This window comes from Aotus nancymaae, unplaced genomic scaffold (genome assembly GCF_030222135.1).
Source record: "Aotus nancymaae isolate 86718 unplaced genomic scaffold, 86718_ANA_hifiasm-v0.15.2.pri h1tg000058l, whole genome shotgun sequence".
Classification (NCBI taxonomy): Eukaryota; Metazoa; Chordata; class Mammalia; order Primates; family Aotidae; genus Aotus; species Aotus nancymaae.
The window spans coordinates 40,514,759-40,539,412 of record NW_026988472.1 but is presented as its reverse complement, the minus strand read 5'-3'; the positions used below and the strand labels follow the sequence as shown (position 1 = coordinate 40,539,412).

Genomic DNA, 24,654 nt, shown 5'->3' with positions numbered 1-24,654 from the left:
AGAAAATATAAGGAACTCAAACAATTCAATAGCAAAAACAAAACAAATTACCTGATTTAAAAATAGGCAAAAGACCTGTGATATTTCTCAAAAGAAGACACATAAATGGTCAACAGATGCAAATCAAAACCACAATGAGATATCATCTCATCCTAGTAAGAATGGTTATTATCAAAAAGACTAAAACAATAACTAATCGTAAGAAAGCAGAGAAAAAAAATAAAACTACCAAATGACCCAGCAATCCCACTGCTGGGGGTATATAACCAAAAGAAAGGAAATCAGTATACTGAAGAGATACCTGTACTCCCATGTTTACTGCAACACTATTCACAATAGCCAGATACTGAATCAAAAGTGTCCATCCATGAACAGACACTTCTCAAAAGAAGACAGACAAATGGCCAACAAGTATAAGAAAAAATTCTCAATATCACTAATCACTAGAGAAATGCAAATCAAAACCACAATGAGATGGCCAGATTCGGTGGCTCATACCTATAATCCCAGCACTTCGGGAGGCCAAAGCAGATGAATCATCTGCCGTCAGGAGTTCAAGACCAGCCTGGCCAACGTGGTAAAACGCTGTCTCCACTAAAAATACAAAGAATTAGCCAGGTGTGGTGGCATTCACCTATAGTCCCAGCTACTAGAGAGGCTGAGGCATGAGAATCGCTTGAACCCGGGAGGCAGAGGTTGCAGCGAGTCAAGATCGCACTACTGCACTCCAGCCTTGGAGCCAGAGTGAGACTCCGTCTCAAAAAAAAAAACCCACAATGAGATACCATCTCACACCAGTCAGAATGGCTATTATTAAAAAATCAAAAAACAGCAGATCCTGGTGAGACTGCAGAGAAAAGAAAATGCTTATACACTTCTGGTGGGAATGTAATTAGTTCAGCCACTGGAGAAAGCAGTTTGGAGATTTCTCAAAGAACTTAAAACAGAACTACCATTCAACCCAGCAGTCCCATTATTGGGTACATACCCAAAGGAAAATAAATTGCTCTACCATAGACACATGTACGCATATGTTCATCGCAGAACTATTCACAATAGCAAAGATGTGGAATCAACCTTGATGCCCATCAATGGTGGGCTGCATAAAGAAAATGTGGTACATATATACCATGGAATACTACACAGCCATAAAAAAGGATGAGATCATGTTCTCTGCAACACAGATGGAGAGCTGGAGGCCATTACCCTAAAGGAACAGAAAACCAAATACTACATGTTCTCACTTATAAATGGGAGCTAAACAGTGAGTACACATGGACACAAAGAGGAGAACAACAAACACCAGGGCCTACTTGAGGGTGGAAGGCAGGAGGAGAGTCAGGATCAAAAACCTACCTATCGGGTACTATGCTTATTACCTGGGTGATAAAATCATCTGTGCCCCAAACCCCATCAACACACAATCTATCCATATTACACATGTACCCCATGTACCTAAACTTACACATGTACCCCATGTACCTAAAATGAAAGTTGGAAATAAAAAAAAAAACAAAAACAAGTGTCCATCAACAGGTGAATTAAAAAAATGTGATCTATATATATACACACAATGGAGTATTATTTAACCATAAAAATGAAATCCTGTCAATACAGCAACATGGATGGAACTGGAGGTCATTATGTTAAGTGAAATGTTTTTAAAGAATTTGGTTTGTCATCATCACCAGTTCTTTAAGAACTTCTTGAACACAAAAATATAATTTGCAAAAACAATAGCTAAAATAAACAAGGGATCATTCTCTTTTCTTTTATGGTGAGACAAAAATGGTTTTATTCTAGAAGATTGCTAGTGAAGAGTGTTCTTATAACCACCTCCCTTTTTTTTTTTTGAGACAGAGTCTGGCTCTGTTGCCCAGGCTGGAGTGCAGTGGCACGATCTCGGTTCACTGCAACCCCCACCTCCTGGGTTCAAGCGATCCTCCTGCCTCAGCCTCCCGAGTAGCTGGGATTACAGGCACCTGCCACCACACCCAGCTAATTTTTGTATTTTTTAGTAGAGATGGGGTTTGGCCATGTCGGCCAGGCTGGTTTCAAACTCCTGACCTCAGGTTATCCACCTGCTTCGGACTCCCAAAGTGCTGGGATTACAGGCATGAGCTACTGCGCCTTTTTTTTTTTTTTTTAAATAAAAGACAGGGTCTCCTAACTATGTCGCCCAGGCTGGACTCAAATCTCCTAGACTCAAGCAATCCTCCTACCACAGCCTCCCAAGTAGCTGGGACTACAGGAACGTGCCACCACACCCAGCTTTTAACCTCCCTTCTTGATTACCTACAATATGGTTCTCCTTAAAGGCTATTTCTTCCCATGTCCCACAAAATCCTATATATAGGCTATATGCAAAATCCTATATATAGGCTATATATTTTAAATACTCTCTAGATTACTTATGATACCTAATATAATGTAAATGGTATGTAAACAGCTGTTATATATATTTTTTTCACTTGTACTATTTTTTGCTGTATTTTGAGTTTTTTTTTTTTAATATTTTCAATCTGCAGTTGGTTGAACCCATGGATGCAGAACCCAAGGATATGAAAAGCTGACTGTATTCTGAAGGTACAGTCAATAGGATTTCCTTATGGACTGGATGTAGGGTGTGATCTAGAAATAAGTACCAAGGTTTGAGGCCTGAGAAACTAGGATAGTTTCCACTCCCTGGTTAACAGGTAGAGCAGTTTGAGATGTCCATCAGACATCCAAGTGGAGATGCTGAGTAGGTCACTGGATATACAAATCTGAGTTGGGAGTAAAAGGTCTGGGTGGAAATACAAATTTAAAAATCATCTGCATATAAACTGTATTTAAAGCCAGGAACTTAGATGAGCTCACCAGGGGATTAATGGATTAATACATACAGGTTAGGGTTTCTCAGCCTTGGCATTACTGACATGTAGAGCCACAAGTGTGTGTGTGTGTGTGTGTCTGTGTGCGTGTGCATGTGTGTGCATGTGTGTGTGTATTTGGAGCCACAATATGTGTGTGTGTGCGTGGGTGTGTGTATTTGGAGCCAGAGTGTGTGTGTGCGTGGGTGTGTGTATTTGGAGCCACAGAGTGTGTGTGTGTGTGTGTGTGTGTGTGTGTGTATTTGGAGCCACTGTGTGTGTGTGTGTGTGTGTGTGTGTGTGTGTTGTAGGATGTGAAGCAGCACTCCCTGGTCTCTCTACCCACTAAATGTCAGTAGCACCTCACCTCTAACCCCCCAAACAGTTTTGATAACCAAGCATGTCCCCAGACACTGCCAAATCTCCTTTGGAGAAGCAAATCACACCCTCTTCCCAGTTGAGAACCACTGATGTAAATTAAAGGACCAAACACTCAAACATTCTATCATACCCTTTCATACCCAGGTTACAAAGCATCATTTTACTACTTTCTTCTCAGCATCAAAAACCAACTTATTCCCTTGTCCTTGCCCTGTTATCTCCAAACCTTCGTTCAATATCGCCATCTGCTTCACCTATTTATACTTAGCTGCTGATATGGTTTGGTTGTGTCCCCACCCAAATCTCAACTTGAATTGCATCTCCTAGAATTCCCATGTGTTGTGGGAGGGACCCGGGGGAGGTAATTGAATCATGGGGGCCACTCATTCCTGTGCTATTCTCGTGATAGTAAATAAGTCTCATGAGATCTGATGGTTTTATTAGGGGTTTCCGCTTTTGCTTCTTCCTCACTTTCTCTTGCTGCTACCAGGTAAGAAGTGCCTTTCACCTCCCGCCATGATTCTGAAGCCTCCCCAGCCATGTGGAACTATAAGTCCTGTAACTTCGTTTGCTTCCCAGTCTTGGGCATATCTTTATCAGCAGCGTGAAAACAGACTAATACAGCGCTGAGCACTGCTACAGCAAAGTCTCTCCCATATGCTTATTACATGTAGTTCCACACATTTTTACCCTTCATCCTTAGCTAAGCCCTCCAAAATACTGTCATGTGACCCTAGACCATTCCCTCTTCTATCCCATACAGCAGCTGTTCCAAACCTTTACCATTCTCCTTAAGGTAAATGATGTAGCCTCACTATATGTTTGTTATTTTGTTAACTGACTTCCTCCCCAACCAGTGAGTAAGCTCACTGCTTGTGTGGGAACACAGTAGACATTTAATCTACGTATGAATTTTCTTCCAGCCTTTGCCAGTTTCCTATTTTGCAGAAATAGGAATTTGAGGGTTTTTTTTTTTTAATCAGGGTCCCACTCTGTCACCTAGGCTAAAGGCTAGCATGCAGTAGCGAGATCACAGCAAATGGCAGCCTCAACCTCCCAGACTCAAGTGATCCTCCCATCATTGACGTCTATTTATAGAAATAGTAAAGTGAAGCCATGAGGAATGATCTAAATCAATATTCTGCCCCAAAAATTATAAATTTAGCTCTGAGGATACTTTTCATCTGGACTTCAGCTCTTGCTAATGTAACTGACAATCTTTTATCTACCAAATAGTCAAAAATCAGCTTCCCTCTTAACTTAACCTTCCTTAAGTACATGATATGGGCCAGGCACTGTGTAATTCTGAGCTGTACTTGAGACTGTTAACCACTCCCTAATCCTTGCAAATCTGCCCCACTGGATTTAATGACACTGGTTTATTCTAGTTTTCCTCCTCCCTCTAATTCTACAGCTGCTCTTATCCCTTTACCCACCCTATAAGGTAGGTGGGTATTTCTCAATGCTCTCACCTTAACATTCCTCTCTCTTCCTTCTATATATTCTCTGGGCTAGCTCACTCAAGCTCAAGGCTTCTATCATTACCGTTTATGCTAAAAATTTCCAAATCCATGTGCCCAAGTCAAACTTTGTTCCTAAGTTCTCAACTTTTCAGCAGCCAGATAGTCATCGCTACTCAAATTTCCCAGAGACAACTCAACATGTCCAAAACGAAGCCCATCTGTTCCTTCCATATGTATTCATCTTCCTGTACTCTTTCATCCTTTCTTCATTCTTTTAACGAGTATGTGTCCAGAAGCTAATATAGGCACTGACAATACAAAGACATGCTAACTGCTCAAAAGGGACTCACGGTCCAAGAAGAGAGACAGTAAAAATAATAATATAATCTAACACATACAAAGATTGGGATATGTAAAAGGTGCTCCAGAAGTCTAACAATAGGACAGGCACAGTGGCTCACACCTGTAACACCAGCACTTTGGGAGGCCAAGGTGGGTGGATCCTTTGGGATCAGGGGTTCAAGACCAGTCTGGCCAACATGGCAAAACCCCATCTCTACTAAAACTACAAAAAAAAAAAAAATTAGCCAGACGTGGTGGCAGGTACCTGTAGTCCCAGCTACTTGGGAGGCTGAGGGAGGAGAATCACTTAAGGTGGAGGTTGCAGGCTGCAATGAGCTGAAATTGCGCCACTGCACTCCAGCCTGGGTGACAGAGGGAGACTCTGTCTCACCAAAGAAAAAAACAAAACAAAACAAAAAAAGTATAAGAATGGAGAGGGGGAATTAGGGATGTTATCTTGGAGGATTTAATATATGACTTGAATCTTAAAGGAGAAGTTAACCAGGGAAAACCAGCATGACTCAAAGCACAGCTCTAAAAATAAACAGTATCTACAAGCTATTACAAGCAATTTAAGAACATAACATCGAAAACAGGGAGTGGCATCCCTAAACTTGATCACACAGGACCTAACAGGCCATGTTGAAAACTTATAATTCATCCTGAGTTGAAAACTTATACTTCATCCAGGAACTTCAAAAGAGTTTTGAACAGAGGAATAACGTGGTAAGATTTTTGTATGAGATACACATTTCTAGCAGTTGTGTGAAAGGGTGAAGACTAGAGGCAGTTAAAAGGCTAGCATAACAGTTTAGGCAAGAGGAAAGCCTTGTAAAAGTTCTCAGAATCAAAATGGAGTCACTTATGCCAAACCCTAACAAAATGGACCAGAGAGGAGGGACTCTCGTGTACACATGCCTATGATAAAAAACTATTACAAGGACTCTCTGAAAACCACAACCTTACACAAAGAATACTCCTGCAAGGCCATCTATCCAGTAACAGACTGTTCAACCCCGAATACCACTCTTGTTATTGATCCTTGTGGCCAAGATAAGTGTTTCAAAACAACTTATGTAACCTTCCTTGTTTTGCCTTTAAAAGCTTCCCTTTGCCTTACCATCACCAGATATGCCAATGATCCATCATAGCACAAATATCCTGCATTGTAATCCCTTGTCATTCGTTCCCAAATAGACTCTATTTTTTTTGGGGGTGGGAGGAGAGCCTCTTACTCTGTTGTTATTTTAGGTTGACAGCCTGCCCAAGGGGAAGTGGTGGTAAGGTTAGAAATAAACAGAACAGATACATAATTAGGAAGCTAAGTGAGTCGATCTTCCTAATTAATTGTCCATCCAGAGGCCAAAAACAAGGAAAAGTGAGGATTTAAGATGATTCTAAGAAGGAAAGAAATCCAATAGAAAAATTGGCAAAGGGCCAGGCACAGTGGCTCACGCCTGTAATCCCAGCACTTCGGGAGGCCAAGGCGGGCAGATCACCTGAGGTCAGAAGTTCAAGACCAGCCTGGCCAACAAGGTGACAGCCCGCCTCTACTAAAAATACAAAAATTAACCAGGTGTGGTGGCACATGCCTGTTATCCCAGCTACTTGGGAGGCTGAGGCACGAGAATCACTTGAATCTGGTAGGCAGAGGTTGCAGTGAGCTGAGATCATACCACTGTACTCTAGCCTGGGCGACAGAGTGAGACTCTGTCTCAAAAAAAAAAAAGTAAAATAGGCAAAGACTATAATCAGACAATCCAAAGAAAAACAAAAGGCCATTAAACAAATCTGAAAAGCACAATTTCACTAGTAATCAGTACAATACAAATTAAAACAATGAGATACCATCCTCATCTTCACCACCCTACCCATAAAAAGATTCATGAAAATTTAAAATGGATAATATTCAATGTTAGTGAAGGTGTGGAGATACAAACATGTTTATAGGCTAATGGTGGAGCACAGCTTAGAACAGTGGTCCCCACCGCCCAGAATGGTATTGGTCCGTGGCCTGTTAGGAACTGGGTGGCACAGCAGGAGGTGAGCAGCAGGCAAGTGAGCAAATCTCCAACTTTATTTACAGCCACTCCCCATCACTCACATTACCACTTCAGCTCTGTCTCCTATCAAGAGCGGTGTTAAGATTCTCATAGGAGTGCAAACCCTATTGTGAACTGCACATGTAAGAGATCTACATCACATGCTCCTTAGGAGAATCTAATGATAAATGTAATGTGTTTGAATCATCCCAAAACCACCCACCCCTCCATCCGTGGAAAAACTGTCTCCCACAAAACCGAGCCCTGGTGACAAAAAGGTTGGGGACTGTAGCCTTAGAATACCCGTTTGGGATGCAATTTAACAGTATATATCAACATTTAAAACATACATCTCTTTGTTTTTTCTTTATAATTTTTTTAAATTTTTTTTTTGAGGCAGGGTCTCACCATGTTGCCCAGGCTGGTCTTAAACTCCTGGGCTCAAGTGATCCTCCTGCCTCACTCCCCAAAGTGTGAGCTACCACGCCTAGCCAAAACATACATCCCTTTGAACAAGCAATTCTAGTTTCAAGAATGTAGCCATCCACATTTATACGCAAAGTTCTTTATAAGAATGCTTACTGTGGAGCTGATCTAAACAAGAATGTGGAGATGACCTAATCATCTATCCTTACAGTTAAGTCATTCTAGGGTTAAATCAATTCTGATGATCCATTCTACAGAAGAGTACAATACAACCTAAAATATATATGAAATGAAACAGAACGATTTCCAAAACATAGATATGTCAGGAGAAAAAGTAAACCACAGAATAATACATACAATATATTCTAATCGATGTTTAAGAAAATAAAAGTCCATATTTGTTTGTAAATGTACAGAAAAAGGTCTGTGAGAACAAATAAAACTTCAATTTGGAGAGAAGAGTGGAATGAAGGAATGGTTGGGACAAAGGGAGATGCATTTTTCACTAGCTAAGGGGATAGCTTGATTCCAATCCCCTGACCACCCCCCCCCACATGAATTACTTTTATGATTAAAAAAATTGAGACCTGAAGGGGGAGAGAGATCCAAGATGGCTGATCACTAGCAGCTCGGGCTCGTAATTCCCAGTGAAAGCGCAGAGAACGACAGGACGCCACACTTTCAGACGAATATTTGTTGCTCACGGACTAGGAGATTCCCAGCAGAGGAGCCCCACGGGTCACCAGGGCGACTCTCGTGGCCGGCATGGCGGTTTTGCTGGCGCCTTAGCGCGCCAGTTCTTGGTGCAGAGTCCGGAGATTCCCAGGCAGAAAAGCACCATCAATCTTAACACCGCTATTTTGGCCGGTGCAGTGGATTGCTCAGATTTCGGCGCTGGGAATCAACAAGTTGGACGTCTGCTCAGAGACCTAGTTAGAAAGTCAGTAATTACAAAAACGACAGAGGGATAAATATATAATGAAGGGAAGAAACCAGCGTAAAAAGGCAGAGAATACTCAAAATCAGAATGCCTCTCCCTCTACAGGGGATCGCAATTCCTCATCAGTAACGGAACAAGGCTTAATAGATTACGAGTGTGTTCCAATAACAGAAGCAGGTTTCAAAACGTGGGTGATAAGAAACTTCTGTGAATTAAAAGAACTTGTTCTAACCCAATGCAAAGAAACTAAGAACCTTGAAAAAAGGTTTGACAAAATGTTAACGAGAATGGACAATTTAGAGAAGAATATAAGTGAATTGATGGAGCTGAAAAACAACATGAGAACTTCGCGAAGCATGCACAAGTTTAAACAGTCGAATTGATCAAGCAGAAGAAAGGCTATCAGAAGTCGAGGACCAGCTCAGTGAAATGAAACGAGAAGACAAGAATGCAGAAAAAAGGATGAAAAGGAATGAGCAAAGTCTCCAGGAAATATGGGACTATGTGAAAAGACCTAATTTACGTTTGATAGGTGTACCTGAATGTGACGAAGAGAATGAATCCAAGTTGGAAAATACTCTTCAGGATATCATGCAGGAAAACTTTCCCAACCTAGCAAGGCAGGGTAATATTCAACTCCAGGTAATACAGAGAACACCACAAAGATATTCTTCAAGAAGACCAACCCCAAGGCACATAATTGCCAGATTTATTAGGGTTGAAATGAAGGAGAAAATACTAAGGGCAGCCAGAGAGAAAGGTCAGGTTACCCATAAAGGGAAACCTATCAGACTTACAGCAGATCTCTCAGCAGAAACCCTACAAGCCAGAAAAGAGTGGGGACCAATATTTAACATCCTTAAAGAAAAGAACTTTCAACCCAGAATTTCCTATCCAGCCAAACTAAGCTTTATAATCGAAGGAAAAATTAAATCTTTTGCGAACAAACAAGTACTTAGAGACTTCACCTCCACCAGGCCTGCTTTACAAGAGCTTCTGAAAGAAGCACTATACATATAAAGGAACAACCAGTATCAGCCTTTCCAAAAATATATCAATAAGCAAAGAGCATTAATACAATGAAAAATTTACACTAACTAATGGGCAAAACAGCCAGCTAGCATCAAATGCCAGTATTAAACCTATATATATATTCTAATTGGATAAAAAGCCAAAACCCATCGGTATGCTGCATCCAGACCCATCTCACATGCAACGATACACAAAGACTCAAAACAAAGAGAAGGAGGAAGATTTATCAACCAATCAGAGGGTAAAAATAAACAAATAAACAAAAAGCAGGAGATGCAATTCTCGCCTCTGATAAAGCAGACTTTAAAGCAACAAAGAGCAAAAGAGGCAAAGAAGGACATTATATAATGGCAAAAGGATCAATGTAACAAGAAGAGCTAACAATTTTATAGATCAACGAGACAGAAAATTAACAAGGACATTCAGGACTTGAACTCAGACCCGGAACAAGTAAGCTTAATAAACATTTACAGAACTCTCCACTTCTAATACACAAAACATACATTACCACCTCACACCTATTCCAAAAGTGACTACATAATTGGAAGTAAATCACTCCTCAGTAATCGCATAGCATTTCATAGGTTTAAATGAAATATTGGTTGGCTGCCTGTTTGTTATTTTCTTCCCTTATTCCTTCCTGTCTACATCAAGTATAATTATTGGTATAAAAGAGGTTTTCAATACCCATTACTAAACTGCATTCTAGCCTGGGCAAGAAAGCAATACTCCCATTCTCTCTCTCTCTTTCTCTTCCTTTTTCTTCCTCTTCTTCATTTTTTTCCTTCTTTCTTTCTCTCAAAAAAAAAAAAAAAAATTAAAAACAAAATGTGTATGACATGTGTGGCATGCGATCAGCTGATTAAGCAATCTGACTAGTAAAACAGATCCAATGGCTTTTCTAAAGCCACAGACCAAGATAATAGGTGTTTAATAAATAAGACTTCTGCTAAATATTTTTTAATTGGCTATTCTTACCTATGGTCACTACTGACCAAAGGGCCTGCACTGCCTGTGTCCCTTGCAGGTAGGGCAAGTCCACTTTCTGCATTCATCTTACTCAAAGGTGTACCCGCAGAATTTTTCTTTGCAATGAAAGAGGCATAGTAATTGATGTTTCACATCCTATGCCTTCAATCTTCTTCAAAAGCTTTTTAAAACTACAATGAATTCTTACCATTCCAAGTAGAGTTGTAATAAAAGTTAAGTGACTGAAAAACAATCAGGAGACAGGGAGAGAAAGAAATATTTTGACTCATAATTTAACTAAAACGTGGCTTTTATTGTTTCTTAACATACTCTTTTCAACATTTTCTCAAGAACATAAACTATTTTAGAAACTTTTCCTCCTTTTTTATATAGAAAGTATTTCCCATAAAAGGTTCTTTCTGATGACTGTTTTTAACATTGTTTGCTTCTGAAACCAAATCTTTCCAACTAACTTTCAAGTGATTTTTTTTTTTGGCCCATCATCTTTTTCTGCAATATCAAAGGTACTGATACAGTAAAGTGAGGGGAAGCTTCACTTCTGAATGTAAATAAAAAATAGCAATGAAGATTTGCTTCCAGTAGAGCATTCTTTTTATATCCATGTCAAGAAAGAGGCTACTAATGAAATTGGACTAGTGGGTGATCATATTTGGGACTTTTTTATGACTTGCTGTTATGGGATGAATTGTGTCACCCCCAAAATTCATATGTTGAAGCACTAACCCCCAGCACCTCAGAATGTGATGGTATTTGGACCTAGGTCTTCAAAGAGGTAATTAAGTTAAAATAAGGTTATTAGGGTAGGCCCTAATCCAATATGACTGACATCCTTATAAGAGGAACAAACTAGACACAGATAAACAGACTACATGCAAACACAGGGAAGACAGCCATCTACAAGCCAAGGAAACAGGCCTCAAAAGAAACCAAACCTGGCCAGGGGCAGTGGCTCATGCCTGTAATCCCAGCACTTTGGGAGGCCAAGGCTGGAGGATCATCTGAGCCCAGGAGTTCAAGACCAGCCAGGACAACATGGCAAAACCCTGTCTCTACTAAAAACACAAAAATTAGCCAGGTGTGGTGGCACGCGCCTGTAATCTCAGCTACTTGGAAATCTGAGGCATGAGAATCGCTTGAACCCGGGAGGCAGAGATTACACCACTCCACTCCAGCCTGGACGACAGACCAAAACTCAAGTCTCAAAAAAAAAAAAAAAAAAAAAAAATTAAAAAAAAAAAGAAAAACGAGTTCAAGACCAGCCTGGACAATATGGCAAAACCCCATCTCTACTAAAAATACAAAAAAATTATCTTGGCATGGTGGTGCACACCTGTAGTCCCAGCTACTCGGGAGGCTAAGGCAGAATTGCTTAAACCCAGGAGGCGGAGGTTGCAGTGAGTTGAGATCATGCCACTGCACTCCAGCCTGGGTGACAGTGAGATTCTGTCTCAAAAAAAAAAAATCAAACCTGCTGACACCTTGATCTCAAACTTCTAGCCTCCACAACTGTGAGAATATACATTTGTTATTTAAGCTATTGTTATGGACTGAATTTTGTCATCTTAAAATTCACATGTTGAAGCACCACCCCCAACATATATGCATTTGGAAAAAGGACCTTTAAGGAAGTAATAAAGGTTAAGTGAGGTCATAAGGGTCGGCCTCTAATCCAATAAGACTGATGTCCCTATAAGAAGAGGAAGACACACTAGGGATGTGCATGGATAGAGAAAAGGCCATGTGAAGACACAGCAAGAAGGCATCCATCTGCAAGCCAAGAAGAGAGATCTCACCAGAAACCAATGTGATATCATCCTCATCTTCATCACTCCCCCACAAAAAAGATACACAAAATTTTAAAAGATGAATAATATTCAATGTTAGTGAAGGTGCGGAGATGCAAACATGTCTATATGCTAATGGTGGAGCATAGCATATATCGGAGGGCACTTTGACCTTGGACTTACAGCCTCCAGAACTGAGAAAATAAATTTCTGTTGTTTCAGCCACCCACTCTGTGGTACTTTGTTATGGCAACCCTAGCAAATGAATATACTTGCCAATCCAGTAATTTTAAAAGTATGTTTGCTTTTCCATGTCACAGAAGATTAAGCATTTAAGCATTCCCACCAAAACAATAAAAACATGGCAGCTTTTTATAATATCTTTCTTACCTTCTTAAATAATGTAGCAGATGCCATTTCAGACCCGTTTAGTGTCTTTAAGAGGAACATTGGCCAGGAAGAGGTATTCATCTGGTACCCTGTTTTATAAAATAAATTAGATATCATGAAAAAGCCTCCCTGTGATACTACATCAGGTTGGTATAAAAAAATAGGTTTCATTCACCACTCTTCTTGAGAGAATGAGTTTCTTATCTAAGAACTTTGGACAAGGGCAAGAGGAGCAGATGTACCCTCCTCTCATTGCTAGTATCCCACTATACTGGCTGGCAACAATGTTACAGTGGGGATAGAAACTCTGATTTTAAGAGAAGCCAGTAGCTAGGATTTCACCAACAAACATGTATACGTTGGGAATGAACCATAATACCAGGGATGATCTAAGCTGGAGCTCAGGAGAGCTTCCATTCCACCACCAACAATCACACAAGCAAGGGCAAAGACTGTAAAAGACCTCTATCCCCCTTTTCCTCAGGGCCTCTGGCTTCTTTCATTTCAGAAAGACAGTTTTCTGTCAAACTCAGCACATATACACACAAAACAGTACATTTCATTGCATGTAATTTTACCTCAAAAGAAAAAAACCTATAGATATTTACTCATTAATGATATATATGCTAAAGTATTTTGGGGATGTGCACTGATGTCAACAACTTACTCTGAAATGTATTAAAAAATAAGGACTGATGAATCAATTGAAGGACAGACAGATGGATAGATATGTGATAAAGTAAGTATAATAAAATGATAATGGTAGAACCTAGAAAGTGGGCATGGGGGTACTCACTGTAAAATTCTTTTACCTTTTTTGTATGTTTGAAATTTTCCATAAAATGAGTTAGAAAAAAAGACAGTTCTCACTTTAGCACTCTTAACACATACTAATAATGATCTTCTTTTAGAATTTGTATCAGATGCTATCAAAATAGACTCAACAGGTGTCTTTTCTAGAGATCTCACCAACTAATGGTATCACAGCATCTGGTATATGCAGCAGGGAGCAGGGGTCTGCTAGCTTTCCTGCTTTCTGGAGGCAATCTGTTTCATGCAACACCTGCTTGCCTCAATGCCAGAATTAGAAAGAACTTTGCATGTGCCCCTGATGAGTGCATATATTATGACAGGGAGGCGGGAGAGGGATCCAAGATGGCTGAGTAGGAGCAGCTCTGGATTGCAGCTCCCAGCAAGAGCGCGAAGGGTGAGTGGTCTCCACATTTCCAGATGGACGTTTATTGCCCACAGACCAGGAGATTCCCAGGCGGAGGAGCACCATGGGTATCCAGTGCGGCTGTTTTAGTCGGCACAGCAGGTCTCTGCACAAAAACTCACAAGGGTCCAGGCGCCATTTCAGCTGGCGACTGGAGCACCTGGGAGACAGAGTCGCCCGTTCAACTGATAAAAAGGGGACTGAAACAGGGAGCCAGGCCAGGAGATTCCCAGGCGAAAAAGCTCCACGAGTCTCCAGTGCAGCTGTTTCAGCAGGCGCAGCGGGTCTCCACACAAGGACTCACACAAATCCGGGCGCCATTTCAACTGGTGACTGGAACGCCTGGGAGACAGAGTCGCTGGTTCAATTGAAAAAAAAGGGGACTAAGGCAGGGAGCCAGGTGATCAGGCTCACAGGTCCCACCCTCACAAAGACCAGCAATCTGAAACACTCTGGACTGAGAGTTTCACAGCAAGCACAGCTGAACCCGGGACGTTCCAGCTCTGTGGGGGAGGGGTGTCCGCTATTACCGAGGCAGTCCACCACTACCAAGGTAGTCTGCCATTGCTGAGGAGGTCTGCCATTGCTGAGGTAGTCCGCCACTACCAACGCGGTCGGCCACTACCGAGGAAGCCCGCCACTGCCAAGGCAGTCCACCATTACAGAAAGAGTCTGCCATTACAGAGGCAGGCCGCCACTGCCGAGACAGTTCTAACTGTAACTCTATAAACAGGACTGCAGGGAAGTTCATACAGCAGCTAGGTGGAGCTCACAGCAGCTCAGCAATGCCTCTGCTGGCAGACTGTGAATAGGCTGCCTCCTTGCTAGGCAGGGCATCCCTGAAAAAAAGGCAGCAGCATGACGGAAACTTATAAATAAAGGCCTACCCTCCCAGGGCAGAGCACCAGGAAAAAAAAGGCGGTTATGAGTTCTGCTGTAGCAGACGTAAACGTACCTGCGCAGCAGCTCTGAACAGAACAACAGAGCTCACAGATCAGCACTTGAGCTCCTATAAAGGACAGACTGTCTCCTCAAGCAGCTCCCCAATCCCCGTATATCCAAAGAGTCACTTCATAAAGGAGAGCTCAGACTGACATCTGGCAGGTATCCTTCTGGGACAAAGATAGCAGAAGAAGAAACTGGCAGCAACCCTTACTGTTCTGCAGTCAGTGCAGGTAATTCCCAGGCAAGAAGGGTCTGGAGTGGAACTCCAACAGTCCTACAGCAGAGGGGCCTGACTGTTAGAAGGAAAACTAAGAAACAGAAAGAAATAACTTCATCATCAACAAACAGGATGTCCACTCAGAGACCCCATCTGACAGTCACCAACTACAAAGACCACAGGTAAATAAATCCACAAAGATGGGAAGAAACCAGCGCAAAAAGGATGAAAACAACCAAAACCAGAACGCCTCTCCTCCTACAAGGGATCACAACTCCTCACAAGCAAGGGAACAAGACTAGATGGAGAATGAGTCTGATGAATTGACAGAAACAGGCTTCAGAAGGTGGGTAATAACAAACTTCTCTGAGCTAAAAGAACAAGTTCTAACCCAATGCAAAGAAACTAAGAACCTTGAAAAAAGGTTTGACGAAATGCTAACGAGAATAAACAGCTTAGAGAGGAATATAAATGAATTGATGCAGCTGAAAAACACAACACGAGAACTTCACGAAGCATAAACAAGTTTCAATAGCTGAATTGACCAAGCAGAGAAAGGATATCAGAGACTGAAGATCAACTCAATGAAATAAAATGAGAAGGCAAGATTAGAGAAAAAAAGAGTAAAAAGAAACAAACAAAGCCTCCAAGAAATATGGGATTATGTGAAAAGACCTAATCTACATTTGACAGGTGTACCCAAATGTGACGGAGAGAATGAATCCAAGCTGGAAAACACTCTTCAGGATATTATCCAGGAAAACTTCCCCAACCTAGCAAGGCAGGCCAATATTCAAGTCCAGGAAATACAGAGAACACCACAAAGATATTCCTCAAGAAGAGCAACCCCAAGGCACATAATCGTCAGATTCGCCAGGGTTGAAATGAAGGAGAAAATGCTAAAGGCAGCCAGATAGAAAGGTCAGGTGACCCACAAAGGGAAGCCCATCAGACTCACAGCGGATCTCTTAGCAGAAACCCTACAAGCCAGAAGAGAGTGGGGACCAATATTCAACATCCTTAAAGAAAAGAACTTTCAACCCAGAATTTCATATCTAGCCAAACTAAGTTTCATAAGCAAAGGAGAAATAAAATTCTTTACGAACAAGCAATTACTCAGAGATTTCATCACCACCAGGCCTGCTTTACAAGAGCTCCTGAAAGAAGCACTAAACATAGAAAGGAACAACCAGTACCAGCCACTCCAAAAACATACCAAATAGTAAAGAGCATCGACACAATGAAGAAACTGCTGTCAACTAACAGGCAAAACAACCAGCTAGCATCTAAATGGCAGGATCAAATTCACACATAACAACATTAACCTTAAATGTAAATGGGCTAAATGCCCCAATCAAAAGACACAGACTGGTAAATTGGATAAGAAGTCAAAACCCATCAGTGTGCTGTATCCAGGAAACCCATCTCACATGCAAGGATACACAGAGGCTCAAAATAAAGGGATGGAAGATTTACCAAGCAAATGCAGAGCAAAAAAAGCAGGAGTTGCAATCCTAGTCTCTGATAAAATAGACTTTAAACCAACAAAGATCAAAAGAGACAAAGAAGGACATTACACAATAGTAAAAGGATCAATGCAACAAGAAGAGCTAATGATCCTAAATATATACGTACCCAATACAGGAGCACCCAGATACATAAAGCAAGTTCTTAATGACTTACAAAGAGACTTCAACTCCCACACAATAATAGTGGGAGACTTTAACACTCCACTGTCAGTATTAGACAGATCAACGAGACAGAAAATTAACAAGGATACACAGGACTTGAACTCTGACCGGGACCAAGCAAACCTAATAGACATTTATAGAACTCTCCACCCCAAATCTACAGAATATACATTCTTCTCAGCACCACATCACACCTCCTCTAAAACTGACCACATAATTGGAAGTAAATCACTCCTCAGCAAATGCAAAAGAATGGAAATCATAACAGTCCCTCAGACAACAGTGCAATCAAGTTAGAACTCAGAATTCAGAAACTAACTCAGAACTGCACAGCTTCATGGAAACTGAACAACTGGCTCTTGAATGTTGACTGGATAAACAATGAAATAAAGGCAGAAATAAAGATATTCTTCGAAATCAACGAGAACAAAGACACAATGTACCAGAATCTCTGGGACACATTTAAAGCAGTGTCTAGAAGAAAATATATAGCAATAAATGCCCACATGAGAAGCAAGGAAAGGTCTAAAATCAACACCCTATCGTCAAAATTGTAAGAGCTAGAGGATCAAGATGAAAAAAACTCAAAACCTAGCAGATGGGAGGCCGAGGCAGGTGGATCACGAGGTCAAGAGATCGAGACCATCTTGGTCAACAAGGTGAAACCCCGTCTCTACTAAAAATACAAAAAATTAGCTGGGCATGGTGGCGCACGCCTGTAATCCCAGCTACTCGGGAGGCTGAGGCGGGAGAATTGCCTGAACCCAGGAGGCGGAGGTTGCGGTGAGCCGAGATCGTGCCATTGCACTCCAGCCTGGGTAACAAGAGTGAAACTCCGTCTCAAAAAAAAAAAAAAAAAAAAACCTAGCAGAAGACAAGAAATAACTAAGATCAGAGCAGAACTGAAGGAGACAGAGACACAAAAAAACCCTTCAAAAAATCAATAAATCCAGGAGCTGGTTTTTTGAAAAGATCAACAAAATAGACCAGTAGCCAGATTAATAAAAAAGAAAAGAGAGAAGAATCAAATAGATGCAATAAAAAACGATAAAGGGGATATCACCACAGATTCCACAGAAATACAAACCACCATCAGAGATTACTACAAACAACTCTATGCACATAAACCAGTAAACCTGGAAGAAATGGATAAATTCCTGGACACTTGCATCCTCCCAAGCCTAAACCAGGAAGAAGTCGAAACCCTGAATAGACCAATAACAAGGGCTGAAGTTGAGGCAGCATTTAATAGCCTACCAACCAAAAAAAGCCCAGGTCCAGATGGGTTCACAGCTGAATTCTACCAGACATACAAAGAGGAGCTGGTACCACTCCTTCTGAAACTATTCCAAACAATAGAAAAAGAGAGAATCCTTCCCAAATCATTTTATGAGACCAACATCATCCTGATACCAAAACCCGGCAGAGATTCAACAAGAAAAGAAAACTTAAGGCCAATATCCATGATGAACATAAATGCAAAAATGTTCAATAAAATACTGGCAAACCAATTGCAACAGCACATCAAAAAGCTTATCCATCATGATCAAGTAGGCTTCATCCTGGAGATGCAAGGCTGGTTCAACATATGCAAGTCTATAAACGTAATTCACCACATAAACAGAACCAAAGACAAAAACCACATGATTATCTCAATAGATGCAGAGAAGGCCTTCCACAAAACTCAACAGCCCTTTATGCTAAAAACTCTCAATAAACTAGGTATCAACGGAATATATCTCAAAATAATAAAAGCTATTTACGACAAACCCACAGCCAATATCATACTGAATGGGCAAAACTGGAAGCATTCCCTTTGAAATCTGGCACTAGACAAGGATGCCCTCTCTCACCACTCCTATTCAATAGAGTATTGGAAGTTCTAGCCAGAGCAATCAGACAATGAGGAAAGGATTCCCTGTTTAATAAACGGGTGTTGGGAAAACTGGCTAGCCATGTGCAGAAAGCAGAAACTGGACCCCTTCCTGACACCTTACACTAAAATTAACTCCAGATGGATTAAAGACTTAAACATAAGACCTAACACCATAAAAACCCTAGAAGAAAGCCTAGGCAAAACCATTCAGGACACAGACAGAGGCAAGGATTTCATGACTAAAACACCAAAAGCATTGGCAACAACAGCCAAAATAGAAAAATGGGACCTAATTAAACTCCAAAGCTTCTGCACAGCCAAAGAAAGGATTATTAGAGTGAATTGGCAACCAACAGAATGGGAAAAAATTTATGCAATCTACCCATCTGACAAAGGGCTAATATCCAGAATCTACAAAGAACTAAAAGAGATTTATAAGAAAAATACAAACAAGCCCATTCAAAAGTGGGCGAAGGATATGAACAGACACTTTTCAAAAGAAGACATATATGAGGCCAACAAACATATGAAAAAATGTTCATCATCTCTGGTCATTAGAGAAATGCAAATCAAAACTACATTGAGATACCATCTCACACCAGTTAGAATGGTGATCATTAAAAAAATCTGGAGACAACAAGATGCTAGAGAGGATATGGAGAAATAGGAACACTTTCACACTGTTGGTGGCAGTGTAAATTAGTTCAACCATTGTGGCAGACAGTGTGGCGATTCCTTAAGGACCCAGAAATAAAAATTCCATTTGACCCTACAATCCCATTATTGGGTGTATATCCAAAGGATTATAAATCGTTCTATTATAAGGACACATGCACACGAATGTTCACTGCAGCACTGTTTACAATAGCAAAGACTTGGAACCAACCCAAATGCCCATCGATGATAGACTGGACAGGGAAAATGTGGCACATATACACCATGGAATACTATGCAGCCATAAAAAATGATGAGTTCATTTCCTTTGTAGGGACATGGATCTGGAAACCATCATTCTCAGCAAACTGACACAAGAACAGAAAATCAAATACCACATGTTCTCACTCATAGACGGGTGCTGAACAATAAGAACACATGGACACAGGGAGGGGAGCATCACACACTGAGGTCTGTGGGGGGAAACTAGGGGAGCGACAGTGGGGGGTGGGGAGTTGGGGAGGGATAACATGGGGAGAAATGTCAGATATAGGTGATGGGGAGGAAGACAGCAAACCACATTGCCATGTATGTACCTATGCAACAATCCTGCACGTTCTGCACATGTACCCCAGAAACTAAAATGCAATAATATATATACATATATATATAATAAAAATAAGAATAAATAAGAAATAAATATTCTAAAGTGTTTTCATCTGGGGGAAAAAAAAGACAGGAAGGCACACAAATCACTGGCAATGGGTGCAGGTTTTGTCCTATTCTCCATCAATAGGACAAAACATGTAAAAAAGGTAAGATGGAAAGTCATCCTCTAATAATCCTGTACCAAAATCCCCTTCATCTGACTAGAAATACAATTACTGCTAGAAAAAAAAAACTAATGGGGTGGAGGGTGATTTGTCACATACTCCCTTATAATAAATCAACATTATTATTCTCCATTCTATGGAAAGTATTGCATAAGAATCATTCTCTGGTCCTTAAGCCTTTCTCTCAACTCCCATATTATCCTATTCCATCATGTGCCAAGATTTTCCTGAATGTAGCATTTTACTTAACACAATAATTGCTTAAAGTCAAACATAGATTAAAAGATCAAAATTACATTAAGGTACGTATAAAAAGTTCAAAAAGAGGTAAAACTAATCTATAAGGTTAGGAAGTCTAGATGGTAGTACCTTTAGGAAAGGAGAGATTATGACTGGTTATCAGCAGGAGTGGGTATTCTGAGGGGCTGATAACGTTCTATTTTCTGATTTGGATGATGGCTTTACAGATGTGTTCATTTATAAGCTATATACTTATGACCTGTACACCTTTCAGTTTGTGTTAAAACTTTTCAAAATCTTTTAAATCATAACCTGCAAAGTTTAAATAAATAAATCATTTTAAAAGGAAAACTAACTAAGTTGTATAATAATAAAGTGGAAATTAAACTATTCAAAAGTACCTAAAAAGAAAACTGGCACCAATTATGCATTTTTATATATATTGCCAAAATAGATACTAATCAGCAGGCATTTCATGCATTTCATATTTTTAAATAAAACAAAGCCTGAGAAGTAATTTTATAAAAAAAAAAAAAAAAGACCATAAATCTAGTTAAGCATTTGCAATGCTGACAATTACAATAGCAGCATCTCCTTTAAACAAACTGCAAAAACCTACTATACTGCAAAAAGAGAAATAAAATCCAAACAGGGAAGCACTAAGCCCAGATTTGCACTTATCTTTCATAGAGAATTATGTATAATTTGAGAAGCATTATAAACAACAAATAAACAACAAAAGATGTGAGTAAGAAAGCAAAAAGCTTTCTTACTTGGAGAAAGAAGGCAAAAAGCAAAAAACAAACATGCCCCAAACCATCTTCTTGGAATAACATATCTCCAACTAGTTTTTAAAAATATTTTAGCTGGGCATGGTGGCTCACGCCTGTAATCCCAGCACTTTGGAAGGCCAAAGTGGGCAGATCACCTGAGGTCAGGAGTTTGAGACCACCAGGCCATCATGGTGAAACCCGGTCTCTACTAAAAGTACAAAAATTAGCCAGGCATGGTGGCGGGCACCTGTAATCCCAACTACTTGGGAGGCTGAAGCAGAAGAATCGCTTGAACCCAGGAGGTGGAGATTGCAGTGAGCCGAGATTGTGCCACCGCACTCCAGCCTGGGTGACAAGAGTGAAACTCCATCTCAAAATATATATATATATGTACATATATATTTTTTAAATCAAAATAGTTATAACAAACAAATAGAATAAGGACAGCATAAAGAGGTATTATTAAAAAGAGGGGCTATTGTTAATATCTTAAATTTGTGGTTCTCAAGGAATTTTTCACTAATAGGAAAACAAAATCCATTCTTTTATTGTGCTTTGCAACAAGGAATTTTCATTTTCAGCACTGTAAAGAAGAACCAAACAAAAATCAATACCCACCATTCACTCAAAAGTGTAGGACAGCAACTAAATAAACTAAATTATTTATTTCCTACAGAGTATCATGGTATGCTTAAATTTTAAAAAGAAAAATGTTGCCCCAAATTAGTTATACCCTTTTTACTTTTCATATTTTTAAATAAAACAAAGTCTAAGAAGTAATTTTATTAAGTTAAGCATTTATGCTTAACTAGACTTTGTTTTATTTTAAAATATGAAAAATTTGGTCAAAATTAAGGTACATATTTTATACCTCAAAATCTTTGCTAAAACCTCCATTTTCTCTTTTTCAAAGACCTAAAGGTACTAATTCCTGCTCCCTTACTCTGATTTCTTCCCACTGTAAGTAAAATGAAATTCTTGAGTTTGAAATTCGAACCTGAATGTGGAATCAAACCCCTCCCCTATTCTTATCCCCATTGATGAATGGCTCAGTGGACAATATTGAGAGAGCATGTGCCTTGTATCAAATGCTACAAAGTTCTTCCCCAGAAGGAGTTCTGAATTTGCATGTGTAATCTAGTAGAGCTGGTTTTGACATTTCAAGTTTGAAGACCTAGCATGAGTTTTGCCCTGGAGTGGGGAACCTTCGGCACATACATGCCAAATATGTACTTAAGCAAAACTCCACAACAGATGGTACTGAGTTCCTCTCTCATCATACATTCTCCACAGTAACCATCTGACCATCTATTTGCAAGAATGCCCAAGAAAATAAATTTTAAAAAGCCACTTAAAGCCATTTCTATTGAATATCACATTAGAAAGAATATACTATTTTTAAAACTGTTTCTTCTTACCTAGTGGAGGTTGAAGTAAGTCTCCGTCCTTTTCACATGTCCCAACAGGTTGTATGTCTGGGGAATCGACAAGTCTCCAAAAATCATTTCTATTGTCACTACCATCCAGCCGTAACCGTAACCTGGCCCCAGTAATTCCAATAACCGTAGCAATACATATTGAAGTATCATTGCGAGGGTCACGGGCTTCCAATTTCATACCAACTTTGAAATCATTCACAGGTGGAATCTGAGACTATATATATAAATAAAATTTGGTTAAAATGTACAAACTATAAGAAAAGACACATGGTCAGCTATGTCACCAGAATACCTGAGGAACATTTTAAATAACAGTCACAGTGGATGATGAGTGAGGTCTGAGCTAAAAAGGTCAAGGGAAAAGACCTTCAAACTCTCTCCTTGGCTTGACATGCTGCATAAAAACACTGCCCGCTGCTGTTCTCACTCATCTGTCCACTTCCAGGCAACCCAAATACAGACTCCAAAATATTCCAAGTGCCTTTTTAAAGTAGGAATCTGATTAGGCCATTCCCCTTGAAATAAGCCAACCGGCAGCTCACCACTGCCTATAATAAAGTCCAACTGCTCTGCACAGTTTAAATGCTCCCACACCTTTAACCTCATTCTCACATTATTGCCTCTATCCTCTTTGTGCTTCCGCCATCCCATGCCATCTCTTAATACTTAGATTCTTTCATGCCCATGTGTCTTGACTTTGGATGTTCTCTCTGCCTGGAATAGCCTTCCCCCTATTCCAACCATCTCAAATAGTGTCTCTCCTGTGAGCCCTTCCAGTATGGAGTTATCACACTTCTAATAATTATTTATTTACATGTCTGCCTTTCCCACCAGATGGGCAATCATAAAGTTTAGTATACCTGACACACAGAAGTTCTTAATTAATGAATGCAAAGAGACCATCTGGCTCTTAAGTGTCACTACCACAATCCCACTGTCTCCTCACACTACCAGAATCTAACAATCACACAGACATCCTCCAACAAGTTAATAGTTTAACAAACATCTACAGAATTCTGGCATACCTGACGGAAGCACTCTGAAGGAGCACTTATAGACCCAGTCTCTTTCAAATACTCCTCCCAGGGGAAATCATCTGGAAAAAACACATGTACAAAATAGTTTTGTAAAGCATACACAATGTAACTCTTTAGTATATACAACTTTCAGGATTAAAATGGGTTTTAGTTCCATGCCTCTTAAAAAAAAAAACAAAAAAAAAACTTCCAAAAGAGTAGATGCAAACGTCCTGATCTACATTTCATAAACAGCATAAAAATAAAAAATAAGACAATATCCTGATAATAGTGGTTCACACATAAATTACAAACTAGATACTCTTAATGTAATGTGGACTACAACACAGTGATTCTAAAATTGTGAATGTCAGAAATAACCAAAGAAACTGTTAAAAAGTAATAGCAAAGTCTACCCGTATCTGTCTCTAAAATAAATTTATTTAATATGTTTTCACCACTTCATTCCATTAGTATGAAAGCACTTGTTCATTATTCATGGGAAGCTAAAGGTGTTTAGTGTGCGGTCAAACAGAATTTCACCCCTGCAATGCTTTATGGCAAGAAAAAGTCCAGAAACCAGAGTAGTTTCTCAATGGACTACTAGATCTCCATTCAGAGTGACAAGAAGATGGTGGCAGAACAAAGCAATAAGCCAGTCATCAGTACAGTCACTAATAAGGATTATTTTAATGACCTATATTTTCTACAGACTCTTGCTGTCCTTCCTCACTTAGTCTTCATGACATATTATAACGTTAGAGGAGAAGATCAAAAAGCAGAGCACATTGCCTGGCTTGAACATATCAATTCACTGTGCCAGCCAGACTGTCAACACACTGAGAAAAAGGTTTGATGATAGTAGTGAAAGTACTAGTAATTCACATGATGCTTAATTCTCATCATTCATGAGGTTTTTCTATGCTCTTGTTAAATTTCCTCACTATAAAAATACTGGGTTTGACAGTTCTCTTTCCTGGAACAATCTACGTTTACTAGCTTCTTATATTTCCTATAAAAGATATTATACTTAGATGACTCCCTCTTTGCAAAAAAACAAAAACAAACAAAAAAAAACCCACAGAGTGCTGATAATTGTTTAACAACCAGCT

General features: G+C 39.9%; 1 protein-coding gene across 7 annotated transcripts in view; it reads right to left on the bottom strand.

Moving 5' to 3' along the window:
- SCML2 (Scm polycomb group protein like 2) overlaps nucleotides 1–24,654 on the bottom strand; it is a 116,238-nt gene that overhangs the window by 71,557 nt on the left and 20,027 nt on the right. For all 7 annotated transcript variants that reach the window (XM_012434245.3, XM_012434259.3, XM_012434238.3 and 4 more), the window contains exons 4-6: nucleotides 23,552–23,622; nucleotides 22,506–22,740; nucleotides 12,643–12,731 (exon numbers count right to left, since the gene is read on the bottom strand). In XM_012434245.3, coding sequence (XP_012289668.1) covers nucleotides 12,643–12,731; nucleotides 22,506–22,740; nucleotides 23,552–23,622 — 395 coding nt within the window. The remainder of the gene's footprint in view (nucleotides 1–12,642; nucleotides 12,732–22,505; nucleotides 22,741–23,551; nucleotides 23,623–24,654) is intronic.